At 45.2% G+C, this 24,582-nt stretch overlaps 1 protein-coding gene across 1 annotated transcript in view; it reads left to right on the top strand.

The window, feature by feature from the left end:
• The window catches only part of LOC115096270 (ATP-binding cassette sub-family A member 1-like), a 618,744-nt gene that overhangs the window by 418,730 nt on the left and 175,432 nt on the right, over window positions 1-24,582 (top strand). Inside the window, exons 23-25 of the mRNA XM_029610773.1 lie at window positions 5,120-5,225; window positions 9,679-9,753; window positions 21,672-21,835. Coding sequence (XP_029466633.1) covers window positions 5,120-5,225; window positions 9,679-9,753; window positions 21,672-21,835 — 345 coding nt within the window. The remainder of the gene's footprint in view (window positions 1-5,119; window positions 5,226-9,678; window positions 9,754-21,671; window positions 21,836-24,582) is intronic.

The raw sequence follows: 24,582 nt of genomic DNA, 5'->3' as shown, positions 1-24,582 counted from the left end.
GGACGCAAGCAAAACTTACTTTTTACAGCCATCTGCAGGAACACGACCTGGCTCTGTAGCTCCTCCCGAAGACAAAGATGGCCGCCTGCACGGGAAAGCGTACAATTGGCCGCTGAAGATGTGACGTCACGATGTCACGTCTTGAGCGGCCAATTGCACGCTTTCCCCGTGCAGGCGGCCATCTTTGTCTTCGGGAGGAGCTAACAGGAGCCAGATCGTGTTCCTGCAGATGGCTGTAAAAAGTAAGTTTTTAAATTTTTTGCAGGTGTCCGGGCTGGGGGAAAGCTTCGCCGCTGTCAGTGTCCCCCCTCCTCCCGGAGCAGGGCGGCTTTTCCGCCCTGCTCCGAGAGGAGGGGGGACACTGAAAAGTCGCTTTGCCGTTGCAGTCTCCGTGGCAGCCCCAGTCCGGACATCGGAGGGGGGCTGCAACGTTTTTTTCACTTTTTTTTTTTGGCTTCGGGAGCAGGGGAGAGGACTGGGGCTGCCACGGAGACCGGCACCCATGATCGCGGCGGGGGCAGGTGAGCGGGGTCTGGGGGAAAGCTTGCCACCTACCCTTACCCATGCCTCTACCGCCTGGGTCAGGGTAGGTGGTAAGTTTGCAGGTTAAACGCGCGACAAAACGGCAGGGAAAGGTAGCGTTAGTCACAGCGCGGGTTACGGGATGCTAGGGGAATAGCTAATTGGCTCGTTTGCATGCAATATCGAGCTAATTTGCTCATTTGCATGCAATATACATGCCGCGGGCGGAAGGGGTTACCCGGGGAATTTAGGACGCGGTAGAAGTAGGTTAAAGGGGATTCGGGATCGCAGGAAGGGCTAACGCGGCCGGAACGTGAGTTAGAAGCGGCTTAGGAGCAGGGTAAACACAGCCGCACTTTACAGGATAGGCCTGAATGAGTCAGTTTTGTTCCAAGTTGTTATCTAAGTTGATCTTAGTTGTTTCTAAATATAATATATATACTGTATTATAGTTCTTCTGTTCATTACTTTATATTTGATATGTTCCATGTAAACCGCCTACCCGGCGATAGTTATCTCTGTTAAATGTGAACCGGAGTGATATGTATTGTATACAGGAACTTCCGGTATATAAAAACCAATAAATAAATAATTAAATAAATGTAAATCCGTCCGGATTTACGCATGCAGGGCACTCGCGCACCGGCGCGCCTATTTTGCATAGGCTGCTGGTGCGCGCACAGCCCCGGGACGCGCATAAGTCCCGGGGCTTCGTAAAAGGGGCGGGAAGGGGATGTGTCCGGGGCGTGTCCGGGGTCAGGGGGTGGTTCGGGGCGGGACCGGGGGTGTGGCGCCGGCCCGGGGGCATGGTAGAGGCCTTCGGACCAGGCCCCGGGTCGGGTGATGGCGCGCCAGCAGCCCGCTGGCACGCGCAGATTTACGCCTGCTTTCGGCAGGCGTAAATCTGCCAACAAAGGTAAGGGGGGAGGTTTAGATAGGGCCAGGGGGGTGGGTTAGGTAGGGGAAGGGAGGGGAAGGTGCAGGGGGGTGGAAAGAAAGTTCCCTCCGAGGCCGCTCCGATTTCGGAGTGGCCTCAGAGGGAACAGGCAGCGCGCGCCGGGCTCGGCGCACACAAGTTGCACAAATGTGCACCCCCTTGCGCGTGCCGACCCCGGATTTTTGTTCGCGCCTGGTGCGTGAACAAAAGTAAGCGCTCGCGTAAATTTATAAAATCTACCCGCAAGTGAACCTAAAAACAGGTAATGGATGTTCTACCACCACTGTTTTGTTTGGTTCTTTTTGTTTGATATAATAATTTATCTGGACATTTGCTTTTCTGTAAATTATAGCTAATATTTTGTAATTACTTGTAGAAACAAATAATTATATAAATATACAAATTAGTAACAATTAATTTCTTAGTGTCATTATTGTTCTAAGTTTAGGAAAGTTTAGCTGAAAGTTGCCTAAATCTAGCTCTCTATAACGTAGCCTGCTCGAATTAAGCCTGCTATCTGTGTGCATGGCTATTAGCTGGCTAGTGCTTTACATTCATGCTAGACAGCTAAATTCCCCCCTCTGCATGCACCTGGGAATGCATACATTTTTGAGTGGCTAAATATAGATGCCTAGTGAAAAAGGCAATTATCTTTTCTTTAGGTTGGGTCTAGATGCTTAATTCCTGAAGTTAGGAGTTAAAACATTTGTAAAATGTACCCTTTTGTGTGCAGAACAGAGCTGGAAGCATTTGTGCCAAAACACTTGTGGGTTTCATGTCCAGCTAGGGCTCCATGTCAACTTAACCAGGAGATATGGATATATTTTTAGACCCATAAAGCACTCTTGTATGTGAATCTAGCAAAACATAGCATTTATTAAGCAGTCTGGGTCCCTATTAAAGATGTATAGTAAAAAGGAGGAAGGAGGATTTCCAAATAATAGTATAAAAACGTATCTCTCTCTAAGCTCTAATTATACCAGCAGCTAATCCCTTGCTGCTGGTGGTGAGGTTAAACCTGTTAGCCCCTTCTCTTTGAATATTTTTCAAACAATAGCCATGTAGTTAAATAGTGAAATGAAAGAGGCAACTAAAGCCAAAAGGACATCTTTAAAAAAAAATGGAAAGGAGATTCAAATGAGGAAAAAAAGAAAGAGTTTAAGCACTGGCAAGTTAGATGAAAAATACTGATAATGCAAGTCAAGAAAAAAATATGACTAGAAGCTTCTATGGAGGCAAAAACTAATAATAAAACATTTTCAATTACATTCAAAGCAAGACGCCTATGAGGGAGTCAGTTGGACCACTAAATGACCAAACAGACATTCAGGAACAACAAGGTCATAGCAGGAAAACTATGTGAATAATTTGATTAGGTCTTTATTGATGAGGATTTGGGGGAGAAAGCTGCACTTGTCAAACTAAAGAGTAACCAGGATCAGATGGTATTTACCCCAGAGTTCTAAAGAAACTCAAATATGAAATTGCAAACCTATTACTAGTAATCTGTAAACTATCATTAAAATCTGCCAGTGTACCTGAGGACTGAAGGGTAACCAATACAAAACCAATTTTTAAAAAGGGCTCTAGGACTAATCCAAGGTACTATGGACCAGTGATTCTAATATCAATGCAGGGCAAAATGGTAGAAGCTATTCTGAAAAACAAAATTACTTTCTATGGGGATAGGTGTGGCTTAATGGAGATGTGCCAACATGGATTTAGCAAAAGTAAGACTTGCCTTAATAATCTATAGATTGTTTTGAAGATGTCAGTATAGATGTGGATAAGAGTGAATCAATCAATATAGTTTTCTGGATTTTCAGAAAGCATTTGACAAAGTTGCTCATGAAAAGCTCCTCAGGAAATTAAAAAGTCATGGGATTGGAGTCAATATCCAGTGTCCAGTGGAATGGAACTGGTTAAAAAGATGTGAACTGAAAGGTCAGTTTTGCAGTGGAGATAGGTAAATAATGGGGGTTCCCCAAGGATCAGTACTGGAGCAGTTTCTGTTTAGAATATTCATAAATGATCTCGAAAAGGGTAAAATTAGTGATCAGATTTGCAGAGGACACAAAAAATCTCAAAACATGAGCAGATTGTGGGGAATAACATAAGGACCTTGGAAGACTAGAGCATTGTGCATAGAAATGGCAGATTAAACTTAATATGAGCAAATGAAAGTGATACATGTGGGGAAAAATAATATTAACACAATGTGTGGTTCCATATTAGCAGTTACCACCCAGAAAAAGAATCTTGGAGTTCTTGTGGACAATATCAACTCAGTGAGGCACGGCGCTCAAAAAAACAAATAAAATGTTAGGAATTATTCACACAGGTAAAAAAAAACTCTAGGAAAATGTTAGAAAGGCATTCACACAGGTAAAACAACAAGATTTGAAAACAGCTTTAACTTGAATTATTGGTCTCTCTCTATTTTTTGAAATGGAATGCAAAATAAAACAAAAAATATCCTAATGCCTTTCTCTCTCATGGCTGAGTATTTTGTGCAGTTCTGTTTGCTCCATCTAAAAAAAGTGGAACTTGAAATAGTACAGAAAACAGCCACAAAACTGAAAAGTGGATGGAACTGTTCCCTTACAAAGAAAGACTAAACAGGTTAGGGCTCTTCAGCTTGGTGAAGGATATGAAAGAGTTAAATAAAATCTGGAGCAGGTAAATACGAATGGTTGTTTACCCTCTCCAACAGTACAAGAACTAGGGGACATTCTATAAAACTAATAGGTGGCAGCTATAAAACAAATTGGGGAAGGTTTTTTTTTTTCATTCAGTGCATACTTAAGCGGTGGAATTTGTTGCTGGGGGATGTGATCAAGTCATCTAGCATAGCTGGATTTAAAAGCTGTTTGGATAAATTTCAGCAAGAAAAGTCCATAAAATGTGAGGCCAAAATTCAGTGCTACTCAGCCAGATAAATAGGGACTTATCCAGCTAAATGATGGCCGTTGAATATCTGGTCCCATTTAGTGGACACCACTTAGCCGGATAAGTAGATAGCTGAGTAAATGGTGAGTGGTATATGGATGTTCTGGGGAGGAGCTACTTATCCAGTTGATTTAGCCAGATAAATAACAATATTCAAACTTACCAGGTCTAAAGTTAGCCAGATAAAACTTGCATGTATTTATGTACCTAAACATGAAGTACTTGAAAAAAGATAGTTCAATGTCTCTTTTGGGATATCATGCCTTATGCAACTAGAAACAATGGTGCCAGGGTTGCACACTTTTTGGGAACATCTTTTCTGTGTGAGTATTGCTAGAGTTAAAGTTCTGTTCCTCACTCCCACTTGTCTCACAGGATTCTTTCTCAGCATTCCCTCCCCCAGCCAACTCATATTTCCCATAAGGCCCTTTTTATCTGAATGTCTTCTAGAGCAGAGTTGGGGGAAAGATGCGGGAGAAGTGGCTGTCTGCCTGGACTCTGGAGACCAGTTTCCAAGCACCTCTGAATTGCAGGCAGTGGCATCTCTGTGTTATCCTCAGGGTGCAGCTGCCACTGGCTCTAAGAACAGACTCTTTAGTTAGGAATGTATGCTAACTGAATAACACAATACTATAGCATTAGAGTTTTATTGAATGAGTATGAATTCTCTTCAGAAATATAATCCTGTGCTATTTTCTCTTCTTCTAAAAGGTACGGGGGGATTTCAGCTGGTGAAGTAAACTCCCAGGTCCAGGAGAATTCAACAGAAATTGCATTTTTATTCCAGCAGCTGAAATATCTCTTCAACATTTCTCAGGTAAAGTACCTTGCTGCAAATGGCCCTTGGAGTTTAAATACTAACAACTAAGGAAGGATTCAGAGAATATATTTTTGAGCAGTCATTTTTAAAGTGCTTATGGCATTAAGTCTAATTTAATTACAACTACAGTACACACCACACTCCACTCCACTACATTTTTCAGTTTTGTGTATTTTGGACACTTGAAAGGTAGTGATCTCTTTTAATGTATCAACACACTACTTTTATACTCAGATGCAATTATGTACATTGAGGTCCATATTCTGCATGTTTGTCTGGGTAAATTTGGCACCTAGCTAGCCAAATGCTGAGATTTAAAAGTCCTGTTAGTCTAATTACTTCTGACATAGCTGGATATCTACTTGAATGTAATCTGCTCTGAAGTACCAAAAAGCAAAATATAAATCAAATAAATACATACATAAATATATAAAATTATATTATGTTATCCAGCTAAAATATTAGACTACTGTGTGTAGTTCTGGGTGCCATATTTCAAAAAAAGATATAGTTGCATTGGAAAAGGTATAGAAAATGGTGACCAATATGATAAAAGGGATGGAAGACTCCCCTATGAGAAAAGGCTAAAGAGGTTAGGGCTGTTCAACTTAGAGAAGAGATGTCTGAAGGGGGATATGTTTGAAATCTATAAAATCAGGTGTGGAATAGCACAGGTAACTATATATTGGTTATTTACTCTTTTATATAATAGGACTAGGGGACACTCCATGAAGTTAGTAAGTAGCACATTCAAAACAAATTGGAGAAAAGTTCATCCCACAGCACCAGTTCTGCTTATCAAAAGTGGCCCACTAGGCACTCGCATTGCATGTCCGGCTCCATGCAAGTGAGCTGGGCATCTTACCCATTTAAAGTTTGAGAATAGGTTGAGATCGTTTCAGCCCCAAGAAGTCTAATCATTCGCTTTACCAGATAAAACTGGGGAACGGCCCGAGCACCAGCTATCCTGAGGGAAACTTTGGAGGGAACCAGCTACTAGATGGTTCAATTAGTCTTTCGCACCTATACCCAGGTCGGATGACCGATTTGCATGTCAGGACCGCAAAAGATCTCCACCAGAGTTTCCTCAGGCTTTGCCCTGCCCAGGCATAGTTTGCCGTCCTTTGGGTCCTATCATGCACGCTCATGCTCCACCTCCCTGATGGGGTGGGTGAGAAGGGCCGGTGGTGTGCCCGCCTCCATGATGTGGTGGGATCCGACCTCAGCCGGCACACTCTGGCCCTCACCTTCATTGTGCCACAGGGTTTTGGGAGGCCTTCTGACTAGTGCGCATGTTAGACTCCTTGGTCCGTGTTTCAAGACGGGTTGGGTGGGTCACCGACATCGCCGAGGACCCTGGCACCCGGTGTGGGCCTCCTCGCCCGGCGGCATGATAGATGGTCCTGGCCCCATCTATCATGCCATGGCGGTATGCCGTGACTGCCATGACTGGCTCCTGGTTGACTGGGAAGGTCTTGGTGGGGTAGGGGGAGAGGGGTTCCGGAGGAGGGCACGGTGGCAGTCATCTCCCTCAGCCCGGGGGAAATGGCAAAGCTGCTGCCGGGAGGGGGCTATAACATGTGCAGTCGGAGTGGCGAGCCACCTGCTCCCCCCCCCGAGGCCTTCCCAGCCAACCCGGAGCCGGTCACGGCACACCGCCATGGAATAAATGCACCCTGCGAGGGCCAAGGCCATCCGGGAGGCATTCCCTGCCCAAGGGTGATCCGCCGCCCTGGTCCAATCGACCTCTTAATGGTTTCATGCCCTCTTGAACTCTCTCTTCAGAGTTCTTTTCAACTTTCCCTTATGGTACTTGCTAACTATCAGTCTCGTGCCAGTATTTAGCCTGAGATGGAGTTTACCACCCACCTGCCTAACACCATCCGCAGGCTGAGCCTGATCTTGTCTTGTCTCCTTGTTTTGCCCCTATAAACACCACAGGAACCTGACTACCTCCATTATACCTGCCTGTCTTGCCCCTATCAAGACCAGAGGGGCCTGTCTACCTCCACTGTGCCTGCCTGTCTTGCCCCTATCAACACCACAGGGACCTGAGAACCTCCACTGTGCCAGCCTATCTTGCCCCTTTCAACTTTCTGCCACTCTGCCTTGCTGCCATACACCAGATGACTCACTCAACTCCTTGTGGTGTTCTTGCCACTATCATGGTTCCTCAGTGTGTTGGTGCTAGTCTTTCTGCTTGCTATGTTCCCCCTTCATTGTGCTGTAGGATGTTGATGCCACTTGTCGTGCCACTTTGCCTCTCGTACTGCCTTCGAGGGTTCATGCAACTGTTATTGGTGACCTCTTTTGAAGCTGTGGGGTGTTTTTGACTCTCTCGCTGTTGCTTTGCACCTCTGTTAAAGCACTGTTGCCACTCCTGGTACTCCTTTGCCCCTTTATGGTGCCTTAGGCTATACATGCCACTTTGGTGCCACTTTGGTGCCACTTTGCCACAGTCTAAGTATCTTGGAGCTCTTTTCCCCTTCTGATGATTGCTCCCCAGAAGTTTCACCCAAATTGGTAAAACCCTAGAATCGTGCAGCCCGATCGGGTTTTATCGGCTGCGCCCGAGCCGATAAACAAAAAACCCACCCCGACCCTTTAAAACAGCTCCCTTAGCTTCCCCCACCCTCCCGACCCCCCAAAAAACATTTTAAAATTACCTGGTGGTCCGGGCGGGTCCCTGGAGTGATCTCCCGCTTTCAGGCCGTCGGCTACCACTAATAAAACTGGCGCCAATGGCCCTTTGCCCTTACCATGTGACAGGGTATCCGTGCCATTGGCTGGCCCTGTCACATGATAGGAGCACTGGATGGCCCGCGCCGTCAGGGTGGGTTTAGGGGTTGTTTTAGTGTGCTGTTTTTCCCGCCCTTCCCAAAAACGATAAGAGAACCCCATGAACAATTCACATCCTTATAAAACCCCCAATTCTTCAGCCAAAAATAGGCTGCAATACTTCCCCCATTGACTTTAATGGCAAATGAAAAATGAATCAAACTAATAAACATCTGGTTTATTTTATTTGCTTTGAAATTAATGAAACAAATTGGGGTCCCAATGAAATGAATAAATGAACCAAAACACATTTTTTTTCTTCTGTACATCCCTACTGTGTGATTTGTGTGGTGGGGGAAACAATCTTTATGGGGAAGTTAGGGGGAGGAAATTTGCCCAGCTAACCAGCTCGTTCACTTCTAGCCAATTTTCAGCTGGAATTTTAAGACATGCTAAGCCCAATAAAATTAATCCTCATTTACAAATGATGCTTCCTCCTTTACATGTAAGAATACACTATTCTTAGCACAATCTTACTAATGTCTTAAGGGACAGTCTTAACATGCACATTAAGTCCTGTGATTCTTCTTCTTGTGATATCTCCTGAATAAAATGTAAAGTTCAATTGAAATGCCAGAGGATTGTAGGAAGGGGTTCAAATATCTAACTAAACACACAAAAGGAAGATTTTGGTACTTTGTGTGTCAGGAAAGCACAAAATTGTCCTTGAAAAGATGAAGACACATGAATGAGGAGATTCAGGAAAGCACAAAAAAATATGTAACACCCACATTTTTCTATACTTATAAGCTTTCAATGTTTTCCAGAAACATAATGTCAGCATTCTTTGGGGAAACTGTGGATTATATCCCAGGCATTCTTTAAAGGTTTAGAGGCATGTTTCCCATAATGTAGGATAGATTTTCATGCAGCCCGTCTCCTCTCTATTTTGGTCACTGAGTGGGTTGATTTCTCAGACCCATACACAGTTTACACCCCTTAATAAAAATGACTATTCACTGGACTTCCTCCCTCCCTCCCTTTCCTTCTAGGACAGAGGAAGACTGTGAAGGCAATCTGAAATGAGGAAAAATAATTTTGGCTAGTCATATATGGACAGTTCTGGAAAATGTCTCTAAGAAAAATAGCAAGCTACAATTTTTTTTGGGGGGGGGGGTGATTTCAGTTCAAAAAATCTTATTCATGTTGATGTCAGATGCTCATAAGATAAGGATAAGACTAAATCCTCTGTAATATGTTTAAAATGATTGAAGGGTCTCTCTTCTCAGATTGGATATCTTTTGCCCTACCTAGGAAGGTTTCATTCCTTACTCTTCAATCTGTCAAATGGAGTTAATTCATGGGAGAGAATCAACACTCTAGGCTGTTTTTACATAACATTCCTATAAGTCCAATAAAAAATTGTCCTCTTCTGTCTAAGAGTCAACATCGTCTCACACATCAACTCTAGTTGGTGGAATATAGAATGATCCAGCATAAATTATTAGATAAAAATAAAACATTATTTATTTTTCTTAAAACTTGTAAGCATCCCTTTTTCTTTTATTTTGCAGGCAGAGAAGCCTAAACTGAGGAGAAAAATGTCAGGAAATACAATATTTAATAAATATATTTAATAGCCTAACTACTTGTTTATTAAACTTATTTTTAGCATAACACAACTGACCAAATGCTGCAAGACACTGAAACGTTCATGAAGAGGCTTGGTACAAAACATAATGTCAAGGTATTATATAAAGTACATGGAAATTAGTTTTAATGTTAATTGTATTTTCATGAAATCTTGTCACTTTCATATATCTCTTGTTGTTTGTATTTATAATATGTCATTGGTGGTTGTTTTAGGTTTTATTTTCTGTGTTTGTGGATTTTTTTAATAAATTGTACAATTCTATAAATTTTAATGTTCATTTTATGTAATCTTCTCTGGATACTCTTGGTAAAGCGGTAAAAAATTTGAACAAATACAATAAATGCATATTCCTAATTTCCAATTATTTTTTTCATCATCAAATAAGCTTCATCATCTATCATGGCCAAATGCAGTGATAAGAGGCCAATTTAAACATCTGTTATAATTAAGCTACGTGATTCAGCAAATTTCAGTCTGTTAGGCTTACTGGTATGATAGGTCTTTAAATATGTTTCTTCTTTAAAATAGTAAGGTTCATTTATAGCTCTCTAAAATCCAATCTTTGAGGTTTCCATGAATGGGTTTAGCTTTCAGAAGAACCAAAAATATTCAAATGAACTTGCTTCTTAAATCAAAAGTATGAGATATACATCATGGATATACATTATGATATAGTAGATGACAGAAAAAAAGACTATCTGTCAAATCCAAGCTACTCAGTTTCTTTTTTTTTTATTTAACAGTTTTATGTTGCCTTGTCCATAATAAATAAGAAAACTAAACCCCAAATCAAAAATAGCTGTCAAAGAACACTAAAAATCCCAGAGAATTATTTCAAGATTTCTCTAAACTGTATATTATTCCTCCTCCTTTTTCCATTAGAAATATGTTATTCACATTTCTGCATTATATCACTAAAATCCAAAATAGACAATATCTCATCTTTAAACGATAGTGTATCTCAGCTTCCTCTTACCACCTCAACATTAGCTTCCAATTGAATCAGGTACTCACCTCATTGCATCAGGGTACCTCTCTTTTTTTGGTCTCATACTCTGAATTCCTGGCAGTGTTCCAGGACATCTCTAGCATTCTTAATAAACTTCGGGCCTGATCTATGAACACTTTTTTCCTATTCTTCATCTATAAAAAAATGCTTCATAAATGAGGCCCTGCTGCCTATACGCCTCTTCTTCCTTTGATCCTCCATCAGCTGTGGAGCAAGATTCATCACCAACTTCCTTCTCCTGAGACCCAGACCGGGTCCCCAACTGTTTCCTTCCACCTCAGGCCTTTCCCTTTGAGAATGTGCCAGCACCATGAATAGAATGCTTAAGATGAAACCCACACTAGAACCTTTACAATGGCCAGCCCAACACTTTGGAACACTTTTCCGGATGAACCGTGAACATTTAGGAGGTGACTAAAGGCCTTTATCTTTGATCAAATTTTTGGGTCGCAGTGGGGGTATGAATATGATTCATGTGTGAAAAGCCTGGAATTCTGGCTACACTACACAGAGGATGACAGAAATTTAGGGAAACTTGGCTGCTTTAGGTCTTAAGGAAACCAGTGTTTGCAAGGTATGTTTTTATCTGATTGGTGATTTTGAATTGTTTTATGTACCCTGCCTAGAACATTGGAATGTGCAGGTAACAAATGCATTAAAATAAATAAAATATAATATATTCATAACTGATTCAGAAGCTGGAACTTTCTAATCTACATTTGGTAGATTTAAGCCCCCAATTAACAGCACCTCATCTTTACATGATACCCTTTTGATGTCTTCTAGCACATCTAGAGCCTCCTCTCCCCCTTATGATGGAGGCTTATAGATTACACTTATATCATTAAGGATGCACTTTCATTTGAAATGAGAGACAAAGTCATTGATACTATCTGTATCATTTCATGTCATTTTTTAAATAAAGTGACATTATTACTCCACACAATTTAGCGTATTTTTTTGTTTTTCTTTTAGTGCATACTGACTCGAAATATGGCACACTGTTTCAAATTAATGCACACTATTTGAGTTAGTTTACACTTAAAACAATACATAAATGAAAAAAAAAAACAAATTATAAAAAAAAAAAAACTAAAGAAATAAAAAAAGTTAAAAATAAAACAAGAAGCCATGCACATTCCTATTAGGTAAATATTATTTATTTAACAGTTTTATATACCGAAGTTCCAGTAACAAAGTTACTAATCAATTCGGTTTACATTGTAACAATAAAAATTGACAGAATATAGAATTATGTCTTACAGAGAACAGGGAAGATTTAACTTGGAGATAAATAAAATAACTTAGTGAGAGCAATAAATAATTTCAATGGAGCAAGGAGAGTACAATTTAAATACAATATAATATAGGAGGATAAATTCGGAATTGAATGAGTTGGGCCTGAGGTCGATTGTTGAAAAGTTAAGAAAAGTTATTGGGATAAGGAGAATGCTTGATTAAACATTAAACAATTAAATATTAAACTCCTTATATATCTGTAAGACAACCCACAACATAAGAACTTAAGAATTGTGCTGCCAGGTCAGACCAAGGGCCATTGAGCCCAGCATACTGTCTCCTACAGTGACCAATCCAAGTCACTAATTCCTGGCAGATCCCATAAAGTTTATCTAATTTCTCTTACTTACACCCTGGGATAATAATAGCTTTCTTTAGTCTAGGTGGCTAATATTATGTTATGGACTTCCCGCAGGAACTTGTCAAACCTCGTTTAAATCCATGTTAATCGTCTTTCTCATGTCTACTCTGTCAGTAGATTCCACAGCTTGATAGGGCACTGACTGAAAAAGTACTTTTTACAATCTGTTTTGAATCTGCTGGATGGTTACTATTATTTGAAAGGGTAGGTAACTATCCATTATTTATCTGTTGCACCCCACTCATGATTTCATTAACTTCTATCATGTCCCCTCTCATCCATCTCTTTCTAAGATGAAGGAGTCATAGCCTTTGTAGCCTCTTATCATTTTTCTCACCCTTCTCTGCACCTTTTCTAGTACCTGCTATGTCTTTCTTGAGATGGGGCGACCTGAGTTGCACACAATGCCCAAGGTGTGGTTCCACCATGGCTCAATACAGAAGTAATATAGTATTTTCTGGGGATGTGCATTTGTTTTTCACGAATTAGACAATATCAACGATATTGTCTAATTCGTGATTGGTCATTAGCCCCAAAAACCAAAGCATATTTTGCCAAAAATGAGGCAAAAATTTGTATTTTGTGTTAGTGCGCACTAACGGATTTACTGCGCACTTTATATCTGTTAGTACGCAGCAACGCTGTTAGTGCACACTGTCTTTCTAGCTAAGAAACTCCTCTGAACTGATACTTTTTAATTATTAAGTTGCAACTTTTTAGTGCGCACTAACATTAGTTACAGTGCACTACTACATACTTAGGGGCAGATTTTCAAAGGGGTACGCACATAAGATACGCATGTACCCCCTAAAAACCCACCCCAAGCTCCCCCTGCGCATGCTGAGCCTATGTTGCATAGGCTGCCAGCGCGTGCAAAGCCCCGGGATGCGCGTAAGTCCCAGGGCTTTCCTGGGGGCCGTGTCGGGGGCCTGATGAAGGCATGCTGGGGACATGTCGCGGCCGGCGCATCATCGGGGTCGTTCTGGGGATGGGGCCACGGGCATGGTTCTGGCCTGGGGGTATGGCCGTGGCCTCCAGACCAGCCCCTAGACGAGAACATGGCATGCCGGCAGCCGGCCCGGCATGCCTCAGGCAGGCATAACTTTTGGAATAAAGGTGGGGGGAGAATTAGTTAGGGCCGGGGGTGGGTTAGGTAGGGGAAGGGAGGGGAAGGTGGGGTAAGACGGAGGGAACGGAGGCAGGCTGCGCGGCTCGGTGCGCGATGGCTGCCAATTTTGTGCGGGTGCATGAACAAAAGTATGCGTGCGTGTACTTTTCTAAAATCTGCCACTTAGTGCGCTGTAAGTTTTATTAGGGCGCACTAACTAACCTGTTAGTGTGCACTAATGAGCCTTTATGCGCATTAACATCTAGCTAGCATGCACTATCTTGGTTGATTTATTGTGCGCAGTAATACTATGATAGTGCGCACTAACTGGTTGTTAGTGCGCACTAATGAACTTCATTGAAAAATGCCGAAAAAAAAACGAGCCATAAGAAAACTAAATTTTCTGTCGAGCACCCGACCCGAAGTCCGACCTGAACGTTAAAAACAATTGACATCCCTAATATTTTCCATTTCATTCTCCATTCCTTTTCAGATCATTCCTAATATTCTATTTGCTTTTTTGACTGCTGCTGTACACTGAGCTAAGTATTTCAATGTACTGTACATAAGGACTCCAAGGTCCTTTTCCTAGGTGGTGGCTCCCTGTACAGAACCCAGCATCGTGTACCTGTAGTTGGAATTATTTTTCACTTTGTGCACTACTTTGCATTTTTCCACAGTAAATGTCATCTGCCATTCTGATGCCCAGTCTTCCAGTTTCACAATGTCCTTGTTGTGTCCCGCAGTCGTGGCAGGCAACAACTGTGGTCCTCTACCTCGGCCATGGCGGCAACCCACCGCAGCAGCCTCCGGGGGAACCCCTGACCGGGTGCTCTGTGCCCCAGTGCGGGTCCCCGGCCTGACCATCGAGGGAGAACCATCCCTGCTCTGCCCCCGTGCCATTCTACAGTCGTTTCCTCCATGGAGGAAATCAAAGATGGCCGCCGCCATCTTTTGGTGCAAGGCTGCGACCCCTTCACTAATTTAAAGGGACCTGATCCCTTTAACAACCTCACCTGTCCTGGATCAGCCTGAGCAGAGGAAGTATTTAAGGGAGCTTCCTCTGCTCATTCTCTGACTTGGCAACGTCCTCCAGCGTTGTCTTGTCTGCCCACCTCAGTGAGTTCTTGAGCTTGGATCCCTGTTCCTGCTTCGGCTTGGTCTTCCCGGTTCCTGACTTTGGATTGGCTTCGGTACTTCTCTGGAGTGTGACTCGGACTGGCAAGCAGTAATTCTCTGGTGTGACCTCGGACTGGCAAGCGTTGATCCCTCGGTGTGTGACCTCGGCCTGGTAAGCGGCGACTCTCTGGCACCTGATCTTGGACCCCTCCTGGACTAGGTCTCCAAGGGCCCGCCTTAGTCCCAGCGGTCTAGGTCCCTACGGGCTCCTCCTGGGGGGACCGCAGACTTCCAGGGTGAAGCTCCAGTCAGCCCTTGCACCGATACCGCGGCCCCTCGGGGTCCACCTAAGTCCCAGTGGTCTGGGTCCCTACGGGCTCCTCCTGGGGGTACCACAGGCTTCCAAGGGTGAAGATTCAGCTCCTCTTCTAGTCTCTTCATCTGTCTGCAGTCGTCTCCGCCTCCAGAGCCGAGGGTCAACTGCGCTCCTCTTCTGTTCTGCCTCGCCACCCGATGAGAGAACCTACGGAACCTTTGCAAGGTATTCCATCCTCTCATTGGCCTAAGGGTCCACAAGCCTGAGCTTAACAAATTGCCAAGTCCATGGACCCGGTGGAGGTATCTGCCCGCCAGGCCATTCCTGGAATGGCCCAATGCCTGAAGGATCAACAACAGACCCTCGTCGCCCTGGTCGCTGCGGTATAAGGACTGACCCAATGCCTTGAGGCATTAGGGCCCTCGAGCCCTATGTTGCCATCTCCACCTGGGGCTCAAGGAGGTACCCTATCCAGCCTCATGCCGTCCAGGGCTCCAGGGACGACCAGGGGTCAGTAACGCCCACTCAACTCCCGGCACCCTCTCGATACGCCGAAGATGCGAAATTGTATCGAGGATTCCTCAGCCAGTGCCAGGTCCATTTTTCCTTGTTGCCTGCGCAGTTCTCCAGTGACCTGGTCAAAACCAGCTACATTATGTCTTTACTCGATGGAAAGCCCCTGATATGGGCCTCTCATCTGTGGGAGAGAAGGGATCCTGTTTTCGAAGACTTAAGTCAGTTTCTGTCTGCCTTTCAACAGACTTTTGACAAACCCGTCACAGCCCACTGCGGTTTCGGAATTACTTCAACTACGACAGGGTACTCGGACCGTAGCCAAGTATGCGACAGAGTTCCGCACCCTGGCCGCGGAGCTGAATTGGAGAGAGGATTGTTTACATGGAATCATCTTGGAAGGGCTATCCTCGAGCCTGCAGAATGAGCTAGCGGCGAAAGAACTCCCAGACGACCTGAATGGCATGATAGAATTGGCCAATCAAATGGATCAGCGGATGCGGTTTCGCCTTCCGGTAGTCAGGCCAGCGAGATGGCCCTCATCTTCCTCCAAAAGTGCATCTGAAGCCCTTCGTGCACCCGCCGAAGAGCCCATGGAGTTGGGTCATGGGAGAGTGTCTCCTCAACAGCGCCGGCGGCGTGAGAGAGAAGGACTTTGCTTTTTTTGCGGCACGGCAGGCCATCGGATAGCCACCTGTCCAGTACGACCGGAAAACTCTTGGGCCTAGGACCAGAAGGAGGTCTCGTCCTTGGCCGTACTGCACCCTCACCTCCGCTAATGTTGCCAGTGGCATTAACCTCGACTGATGGGGAGTTCTACACGCTAGCCCTAGTGGACTCCGGCGCTGGCGTAAATTTTATTATGAAAGGCCTAGTGGATTATCTAAAGATTCCACAAGTTTGTCTCCCTGCCCCGATGGTCATTTCCTTGATTCAAGGGAAACCTCTCCCCGAATGGGTCTCACACACCACAATTCCTGTCCCGCTGCGTGCTGGGGTACTGCATCAAGAATAGGTGTCATTCTATGTCCTGGAGTACTCCATCCATCCGGTCGTCTTAGGTCTCCCCTGGCTCCAGGAGCACGAGCCCCAGTTCGATTGGAGGACTTTGCAGCTAGCTCGTTGGGGCCCGAGCTGTCACGATAACTGCCTCTGCTCTGTGGTTCCACCATCCTGCCCCATTGCTTCCACCAGTCTCCCAAACCTGCCAGCCCCTTATGTCGCATACGTGGACGTTTTCTCGAAGAAAAGGGCAGAGATTCTTCCTCCCCATCGGAAGTTCGATTGCGCCATCCAGCTCCTTCCTGGCACTGAACCGCCTCGGGGTCGCACCTATGCCCTCTCACCCGCGGAGACGCAGGCTATGAGTGAGTATGTCAAGGAGAATCTGGAGAAGGGCTTCATCCGGAAATCCAAATCCCCGGCCGGGGCTGGCTTTTTCTTTGTTGCAAAGAAGGACGGGAGTCTTCGTCCCTGTATTGACTACCGAGGCTTAAATGCCATTACAGTCAAGGATCGTTACCCGTTACCCCTTATTTCAGAGCTCTTTGACTGGCTACAAGGGGCAAGGATCTTTTCCAAATTAGACCTTCGAGGGGCCTACAACCTCATCTGAATTAAAGAAGGTGATGAGTGGAAGACAGCCTTCAATACCCGAGACGGCCACTACAAGTATTTAGTGATGCCGTTCGGGCTTTGTAATGCTCCCGCGGTGTTCCAGAACACCATGAACGAGATATTCCGTGATCTCCTGTACAAGTGCGTAGTAGTATACTTGGATGATATTTTAGTATTTTCGGATTCCCTGATGACGCACCATCAACATGTTATCCAGGTGTTGCAACGTCTCCGAGAACACCAGCTATATGCAAAATTGGAAAAGTGCCTCTTGGAGAAGGAGTCCCTTCCTTTCTTGGGATACATCATCCATATGGTTCTGACTTTGGATTCTGAGGGTCCATATGGCTTCCATATGGACCCTCAGAAGCTGCAAGCCATTTGGGAATGGCCCCAGCCGTCCGGACTGAAGGCGCTCCAATGATTCTTGGGGTTCGCAAATTATTATCGCTCATTCATTCCCCACTATGCGACCTTAGTGGCCCCAATGACGGCCCTGACCCGAAAAGGCGTGAATTGCAAGGAGTGGCCTCTGGGAGCGGAGACCGCCTTTCATCGCCTCAAGGAGGCGTTCCTGCAGCAACCATGCCTTCGACATCCAGATCCGCAACGACCGTTCATCATTGAGGTAGATGCCTCATCGGAAGGCATAGGGGCCATTCTGAGTCAGACGTCTGATACTCACAAACTTCGTCCATGTGCCTTCCTCTCACGCCAGTTCTCCCCAGCAGAGAGAAATTACACCATAGGCGATAAGGAGTTGTTGGCGATCAAGGTCGCCCTCGAGGAATGGCGTCCCTGGCTAGAGGGGGCACAACATCAATTCACCGTCTACACGGACCACAAGAATCTTGAATACTTGCACCGAGCACAATGACTCAACCCCCGCAAGCACGCTGGGCTCTGTTTTTTACCTGGTTTAATTTTGTGCTCCGCTACAGACTGGCAGAGAAGAATGCCAAGGCCAATGCCCTTTCACGTGTATTTGAATCAGCGGAAGGTTCTGAGGAACCGTGATTCATCATCGACCCATCTCGCATCCTTTTGTTGGCTACCACTACCGTCCCTCCTGGGAAGACTCTGGTTCTGCCAGGCCTGCGGAAACAAGTATTGGCATAGGCTCACGACTCCCGTTGTTCCGGTCACCCAGGACAATCTCGGACCCTACAAACCTGCGCCGCTATTATTGGTGGGCAAAGGTCAACAAGGACGTCTGGGTGTATGTGGAGTCCTGTCAGGTCTGCGCCCGCCATAAGAGAATCTTCAGTTTAACCCCGAGCCTACTTCAGCTGCTACCTGCACCTTCTGAACCATGAACCCATGTGGCTACCGACTTCATTGTAGACCTGCCATCGTCCAGCGGCAACACAGCAATTTGGGTGGTCATCGACTGTTTTAGTAAAATGGCGCACTTCGTGCCATTGCCAGGGTTGCCTTCTGCTCCACAACTGGCTCAGCTGTTTGTCCAACCGTCTTCAGGCTTCATGGCCTCCCTAAACGCATCCTCTCGGATCATGGACCACAATTCACTGCCAAGTTTTGTAGGGCCCTTTGTTTGAAGTTCAACATTACGTTAGACTATACGTCCGGTTACCATCCTCAGACCAATGGTCTCGCTGAAAGAACTAACCAGACGTTGAAACAATTCCTCCGACTATACTTCAATGAGAAACAAGATGACTGGGCTAGTCTGCTACCCTGGGCTGAATTCACGCTAAATTCCCATATCTCCGTGTAACAGGATCCTCCCCATTTCAGATAGTTTATGGGAATCAGCCACGACCACCACTGCCTGTCCCCACCACAGTGACGTCTCCAGTAGCCCAGCTCTCGGCTGAAGAGCTGCATGGCCTCTGGTTATCCACGAAGTGTGCCCTGATCAAGGCCGGTCAGGCAGCTAAGAAGTATGCGGACCAGGGCAGGAGGCCATACCCTCCTCTCCGACCGGGCCAAAAGGTTTGGTTAAGTACACAATTTATCCATTTGAAGCTGCCATCATCACGACTGGCTCCGCAATTCATCGGGCCATTCCCCATCATCCGGCAAGGGGGTGCAGTCTCATATCAACTTCACCTCCCTCCATTTCTCAAGATACACATTACCTTCCACGTCTCTCTCCTGAAACCTCTGGTATTGTCATGGCCCTCCAGCATGCCTCCAACTCCCCAACCTGACGCCTCCGAAGATGACCTCACCTACTAGGTTCGGGAGGTCCAGGATGTAAGAAAATATTGCAAAAGGTGGGAGTATCTGTTGGCATGGGAGGGTTTTGGCCCTGAAGAAAACTCCTGGGAGCCATTGGCTAACATCCTGGATTGGAGCCTATTGGACCAGTTCCACAGAGACCACCCGGCTAAGCCCAGGTCTCTGGGGAGGCGCCCTAAAGAGGGGGGTACTGTTGTGTGCCGTGGCAGGCCACGACCGCGGTCCTCTACCTGGGCCGCGGTGGTGGCCCACCGTGGCAGCCTCCGGGGAAACCCCTGACTGGGTGCTCGATGCTCCAGCGCGGGTCCCTGGCCTGACCATCGGGGGGAGAGCCGTCCCTGCTCTGCCCCCGCGCCGTTCTGCAGTCGTTTCCTCCATGGAGGAAATCAAAGATGGCCGCCACCATCTTTAGGTGCAAGGCCGTGCCCCCTTCACTAATTTAAAGGGACCTGATCCCTTTAACAACCTCACCTGTCCTGGATCAGCCTGAGCAGAGGAAGTATTTAAGGGAGCTTCCTCTGCTCATTCTCTGACTTGGCAACGTCCTCCAGCGTTGTCTTGTCTGCCCACCTTGGTGAGTTCTTGAGCTTGGATCCCTGTTCCTGTTTCAGCTTGGTCTTCCTGGTTCCTGACTTTGGATTGGCTTCGGTACTTCTCTGGTGTGTGACTCGGATTGGCAAGCAGTAATTCTCTGGTATGACCTCGGCCTGGCAAGTGTTGATCCCTCGGTGTGTGATCTCGGCCTGGTAAGCGGCGATTCTCTGGCACCTGATCTTGGACCCCTCCTGGACTAGGTCTCCAAAGGCACGCCGAAGTCCCAGTGGTCTGGGTCCCTACGGGCTCCTCCTGGGGGGACCGCAGACTTCCAGGGTGAAGCTCCAGTCAGCCCTTGCACCGATACAGTGACTCCTCGGGGTCCACCTAAGTCCCAGCGGTCTGGGTCCCTACGGGCTCCTCCTGGGGGGACCACAGACTTCCAAGGTTGAAGATTCAGCTCCTCTTCTAGTCTCTTCATCTGTCTGCAGTCGTCTCCGCCTCCAGAGCCGAGGGTCAACTGCGCTCCTCTTCTGTTCTGCCTCGCCACCCGACGAGAGAACCTACGGAACCTCCGCAAGGTATTCCATCCTCTCATCGGCCCAAGGGTCCACAAGCCTGAGCTTAACAGTCCTTCTGCAGTTCCTTGCAATCTGCTGCCATTTTAACAACTTTGAATAATTTTGTGTCATCGCAAATTTGATCACTTCACTTGTTCCCTTTTTCAGATCATTTATGAATAGCACAGATACCAGAGCTGATCCCTATGGTATTCCACTAATGACCTTTCTCCATTTGGAAACCTGACCATTTTGTCCCATCCTCAGTTTCTGGCCTTTTTACCACTTGTTATTATCAATCCACAATAGAACACTGCCTCTTAACTTATGAATTTTGCAATTTCCTGCTTTTTCATCACTTGGTGTTTCAGACTTTTTTTTTGTCCCTAACATATAAAGCTACTCATGTTTCTTTTTCACCTATCTTGCCTTTCCTGCAAAGAGTATATCCCAGTAAATTCATTATCAGTCATGATCATCAAAGAGCCACATCAAAGTCTTCTTCATCATTGTGGCTTCCTGGTCAATGAATTTTTGTATAGACAATGTGGAATTGTACAATGACACTGAGTTGTTTTTCAACTTCCTTCTCCCTTGTTTCATATCAGATTCTTCCTCCCATTGTTCCTTGTCCGGCCCATGTGCTTTCCCAATTTCCTGGTTTTCCATTTTATATACTGTATTTTAAATGCCTTCCAGTATACTACTGCTAACTGCTACTTGAACTTTGAAACACACTGGGGTTTTTTTTTCATCTAGAGTACAGTAGTTATTAGCTGAGTTTACATGTTACCAATAGATGTCTTTAGTATGATTGGATATTTGTAGCAAGATGAATAAATTTAAAACAAATATTTATATAATTAGAAATACATTTGAAAAGGTAAATACAGTAAGATTGTGCAGATGTCATCACCACACAAGCCACAATAATATAGAATTAAAGGAAAGCTATCTTCTTTTCTAGTGTGAATATAGCCTAGAGATTACATATAGTAGGATGTTACTCACGTTTTGTGGTTAAGACATTATTTTTATTGAACAAATACCTCTGTTGCATTGGAGTATATTCTTCTGTCACAATTATATTGGTCTTTAAAATATAGGAAAATTTGTTTAGCCTTTAATTTTGGGATTTGTATGGTCAGTCTTTGGTCTTTAATATACAGGATTTGCTGTAGAAATGCATATATATGACTTGAACATGGGTCTTTTAATTTGGACAATGGTTTATGTTGAAATGCTTGTGTACCTTTCAACAACAGGGGCTATTCAAAATTTCCCCTATTTATTCAACCATTTAAACCAGAAAAAAAAAGTGATTTAATATGATATCAGTAAATATTGATTCTTTTTTTTTTTCATTAAAGGTGTGGTTTTATAACAAGGGATGGCATGCTATTGTATCATTCATTAATGTTGCAAACAATGCTATTCTACGTGGAAATTTACCTGCTTCAAAGAATGCTGAAGATTATGGAATAACAACGTACAATCATCCTTTAAATCTGACAAAGGAACAGATGTCAGACATGTCCCTGTAAGTGCTGTTGTTTCATTGTAATAATTCAGCTTCATGGTCATGAATTAAAAGTATCTTGTGAATGCTGTGATCACCAGGAACAGGACCATCTCTTGGCTAATTGGCACCCTGCATGAAAACTACAATTGATGTGCTCACCCCCCCCCCCCCCCCCCCCCCAATCAGCTCTGGTACAGCACTCGCTCTTTCCACAGTTGCAATGACTCCAGCACAGTATATCCATCTTTCCTCTCCCACACACATTTCCCTCCTTTCTGCCTACATCAGTATCTCCTCTGCCCTTCACTCTTTTCCCCCTGCTCAAAATTCCCCCCACCTTTCTTTCTCCCTAGCATCCTCTTCATTCTCTCTCCCCTTTCCTGCCCAGTAACATTTCCTTCATTTCTTGCTTCCCCTCTTACTCCCAGGAGGCTGATCCTTCATGTACCACCACAGTCAAATACCTCCTACCCTCCTGCACAGGGTCCCCGAGTCTCCTGCTTACAGACATCATATGGAAGGGAGGGGGCAGCAACTCCTCCTTGAGCATGGCAGCATGTGCAGTCACACATGCAAATGCTAACGTTATACAGATTTTATTTCTTTAGTTTTCTTTTTAAAGAACTTTTAAATCTGAAATTTGTGGACATAACTAACACAATCCAGTAAATCATGTTCTTCCTTTCTCATGCATTACCTACTAGGGATGTGAACAGATTTTTTTTTTTCATGTTGTTTTTGTTTCGGGTCATTATCTGTTAAATTTCATTTTTAAAATGGTTTGGGGGTATTTATTTTGGGTTCCCTAATTTCGGAGTTATTGTGCAATAAGGTGCGGATTTTCAAAGGGTTAGGCGCATAACATAAATGTGTAACCCTTTAAAATCCCTCCTGCACGCTCCAACCTGCCTATTAGAGATGTGAATCATGTGACCGATAGTCTTAACGATCGGGTTCGGCTGGAGGGAGAAAGAAATCTGATCGCTGGAGATGTGAATTGGAATTGGTTCCGATGCACATCATCAATTTTTTTTAGCGAGGCCCGACCCTTTAAAATTGACCCCTTACCTTCCCCCCCCGAACCCCCCAAAACGTTTTACGAGTACCTGGTGGTCCAGTGGGGGTGCGGGGACCGATCTCCCGCTCTTGGGCCATCGGCGCCATTTTGACTGCCACTCAAAATGGCGCCGATGGCCCGATTAAAAAAAAACCCACCCGACCCTTTAAAGATGACCCCTTAACTTTTCCCACCCTCCCGATCCCTCCAAAACATTTTTAAATTACCTGGTGCTCTAGTGGTGGTCCCGGGAGCGATCTCCCGTTCTCGGGCTGTCGGCTGCCACTCATAAAGATGGCACCGATGGCCCTTTGCCCTTACCATGTGACAGGGTATCTGTGCCATTGGCCGGCCCCTGTCACATGGTAGGAGCACTGGATGGCTGGCGCCATCTTTAAAGATGAGTGGCAGCCAAAATGGCGCCGATGGCCCGAGAGTGGGAGATCGGTCCCCGCGCCCCCACTGGACCACCAGGTACTCGTAAAAAGTTTTGGGGGGGTTCGGGGGGGGTGGGGGAAGGTAAGGGATTAGTTTTATAGGGTCGGGGTGGGTTTAGGGGTTGTTTTGGTGTGCCGGTTTTCCCGCCCTCCCCCCAAATAACTCCCGTTAGTGGTCACTAACGGGAGTAATGATTTTTCACGATAAATCGTGAAAATTTCTATTGTATCGCGCACTGTACCGATTTTTGACGATTTAAAAAATATCGGACGATTTTTTTAAATTGTCAAAAAACGATTCACATCCCTACTGCCTATGTCCTGTGTTCCGGGGTGGAAACGTCAGTTGGGGGTCTCCAAATATTCTTCTCCTCCCTTAGTATCCTCTTCAAAAGAATTGACTGGGGACCTTTCTGGAGGAAGGCCTCTACTGAAACAGTTCTTAAATCCAGCCCTGGGTAAGGAAGAGGTGCAGAAAAAATGCTTCCTTCTCAAAAGATGGTAAAACTCAATCTTGCCAAAATACACAGATCTTTCTTGCAGGTCTCTGCAACCTCCTCTGGATGGGGTGAAAGGGTATACAGATCCCTCCTGCACCTCTGGAGAGGGGATCTCAGTCCCCCAGAAGGCACAGGTTAAAACAGAAAGATCCTAATTCTCTGAGCAAATATAGAAAAACACATTCTCTTTATCCCTATTCCCTCCATCCTATCACAAAGACTGGCAGGACAGTGCCTGTGTCCCTCTTTGCTAAACTGAGGGCCTAATTTGGAGAGCACACTGAACACACATCTTGCCTTCATGAAAGCAAAACTATACTGCCTCCTGGTCACATAGGCTAACCCCCCCCCCCCCCCCCCAGCGACTAAAGGATTTCCATTTCCTGTAAGCTTTTGGGGGTTTATTGAATGGCATGGTCTTTCTGCAGATGTCTAACCAAGGTCTGGGAGCTAGGGTCATCTAGTGGAAACCAAGATGTCTCTACACTAATTGATCAACTGATGCATTACAAACCTGCCAGGCAGTGTCCAGTTTTTCTGCATGACTTGCTGAACACCAGCTAACTCCAATTTGCTACAAGTTGCGAAGTTGCCAATTCAAATATACCTGCTTCATGGTCCCTTCAGATAATCTCCGCCATATGTCATGAGAAAGTCCAAACAGATGACCCAGCAAAGTGAATATTTTTTCTTTCCCAGCTGGGCATTAGTTTTTTTTATAAACCACAACTTTCAGTGCTAAGCTGAGACCTGGAAAGGAAGTAT

Source organism: Rhinatrema bivittatum, chromosome 1 (assembly GCF_901001135.1).
Source record: "Rhinatrema bivittatum chromosome 1, aRhiBiv1.1, whole genome shotgun sequence".
Lineage (NCBI taxonomy): Eukaryota > Metazoa > Chordata > Amphibia > Gymnophiona > Rhinatrematidae > Rhinatrema > Rhinatrema bivittatum.
This window is presented reverse-complemented; position numbering and strand designations above follow the sequence as displayed.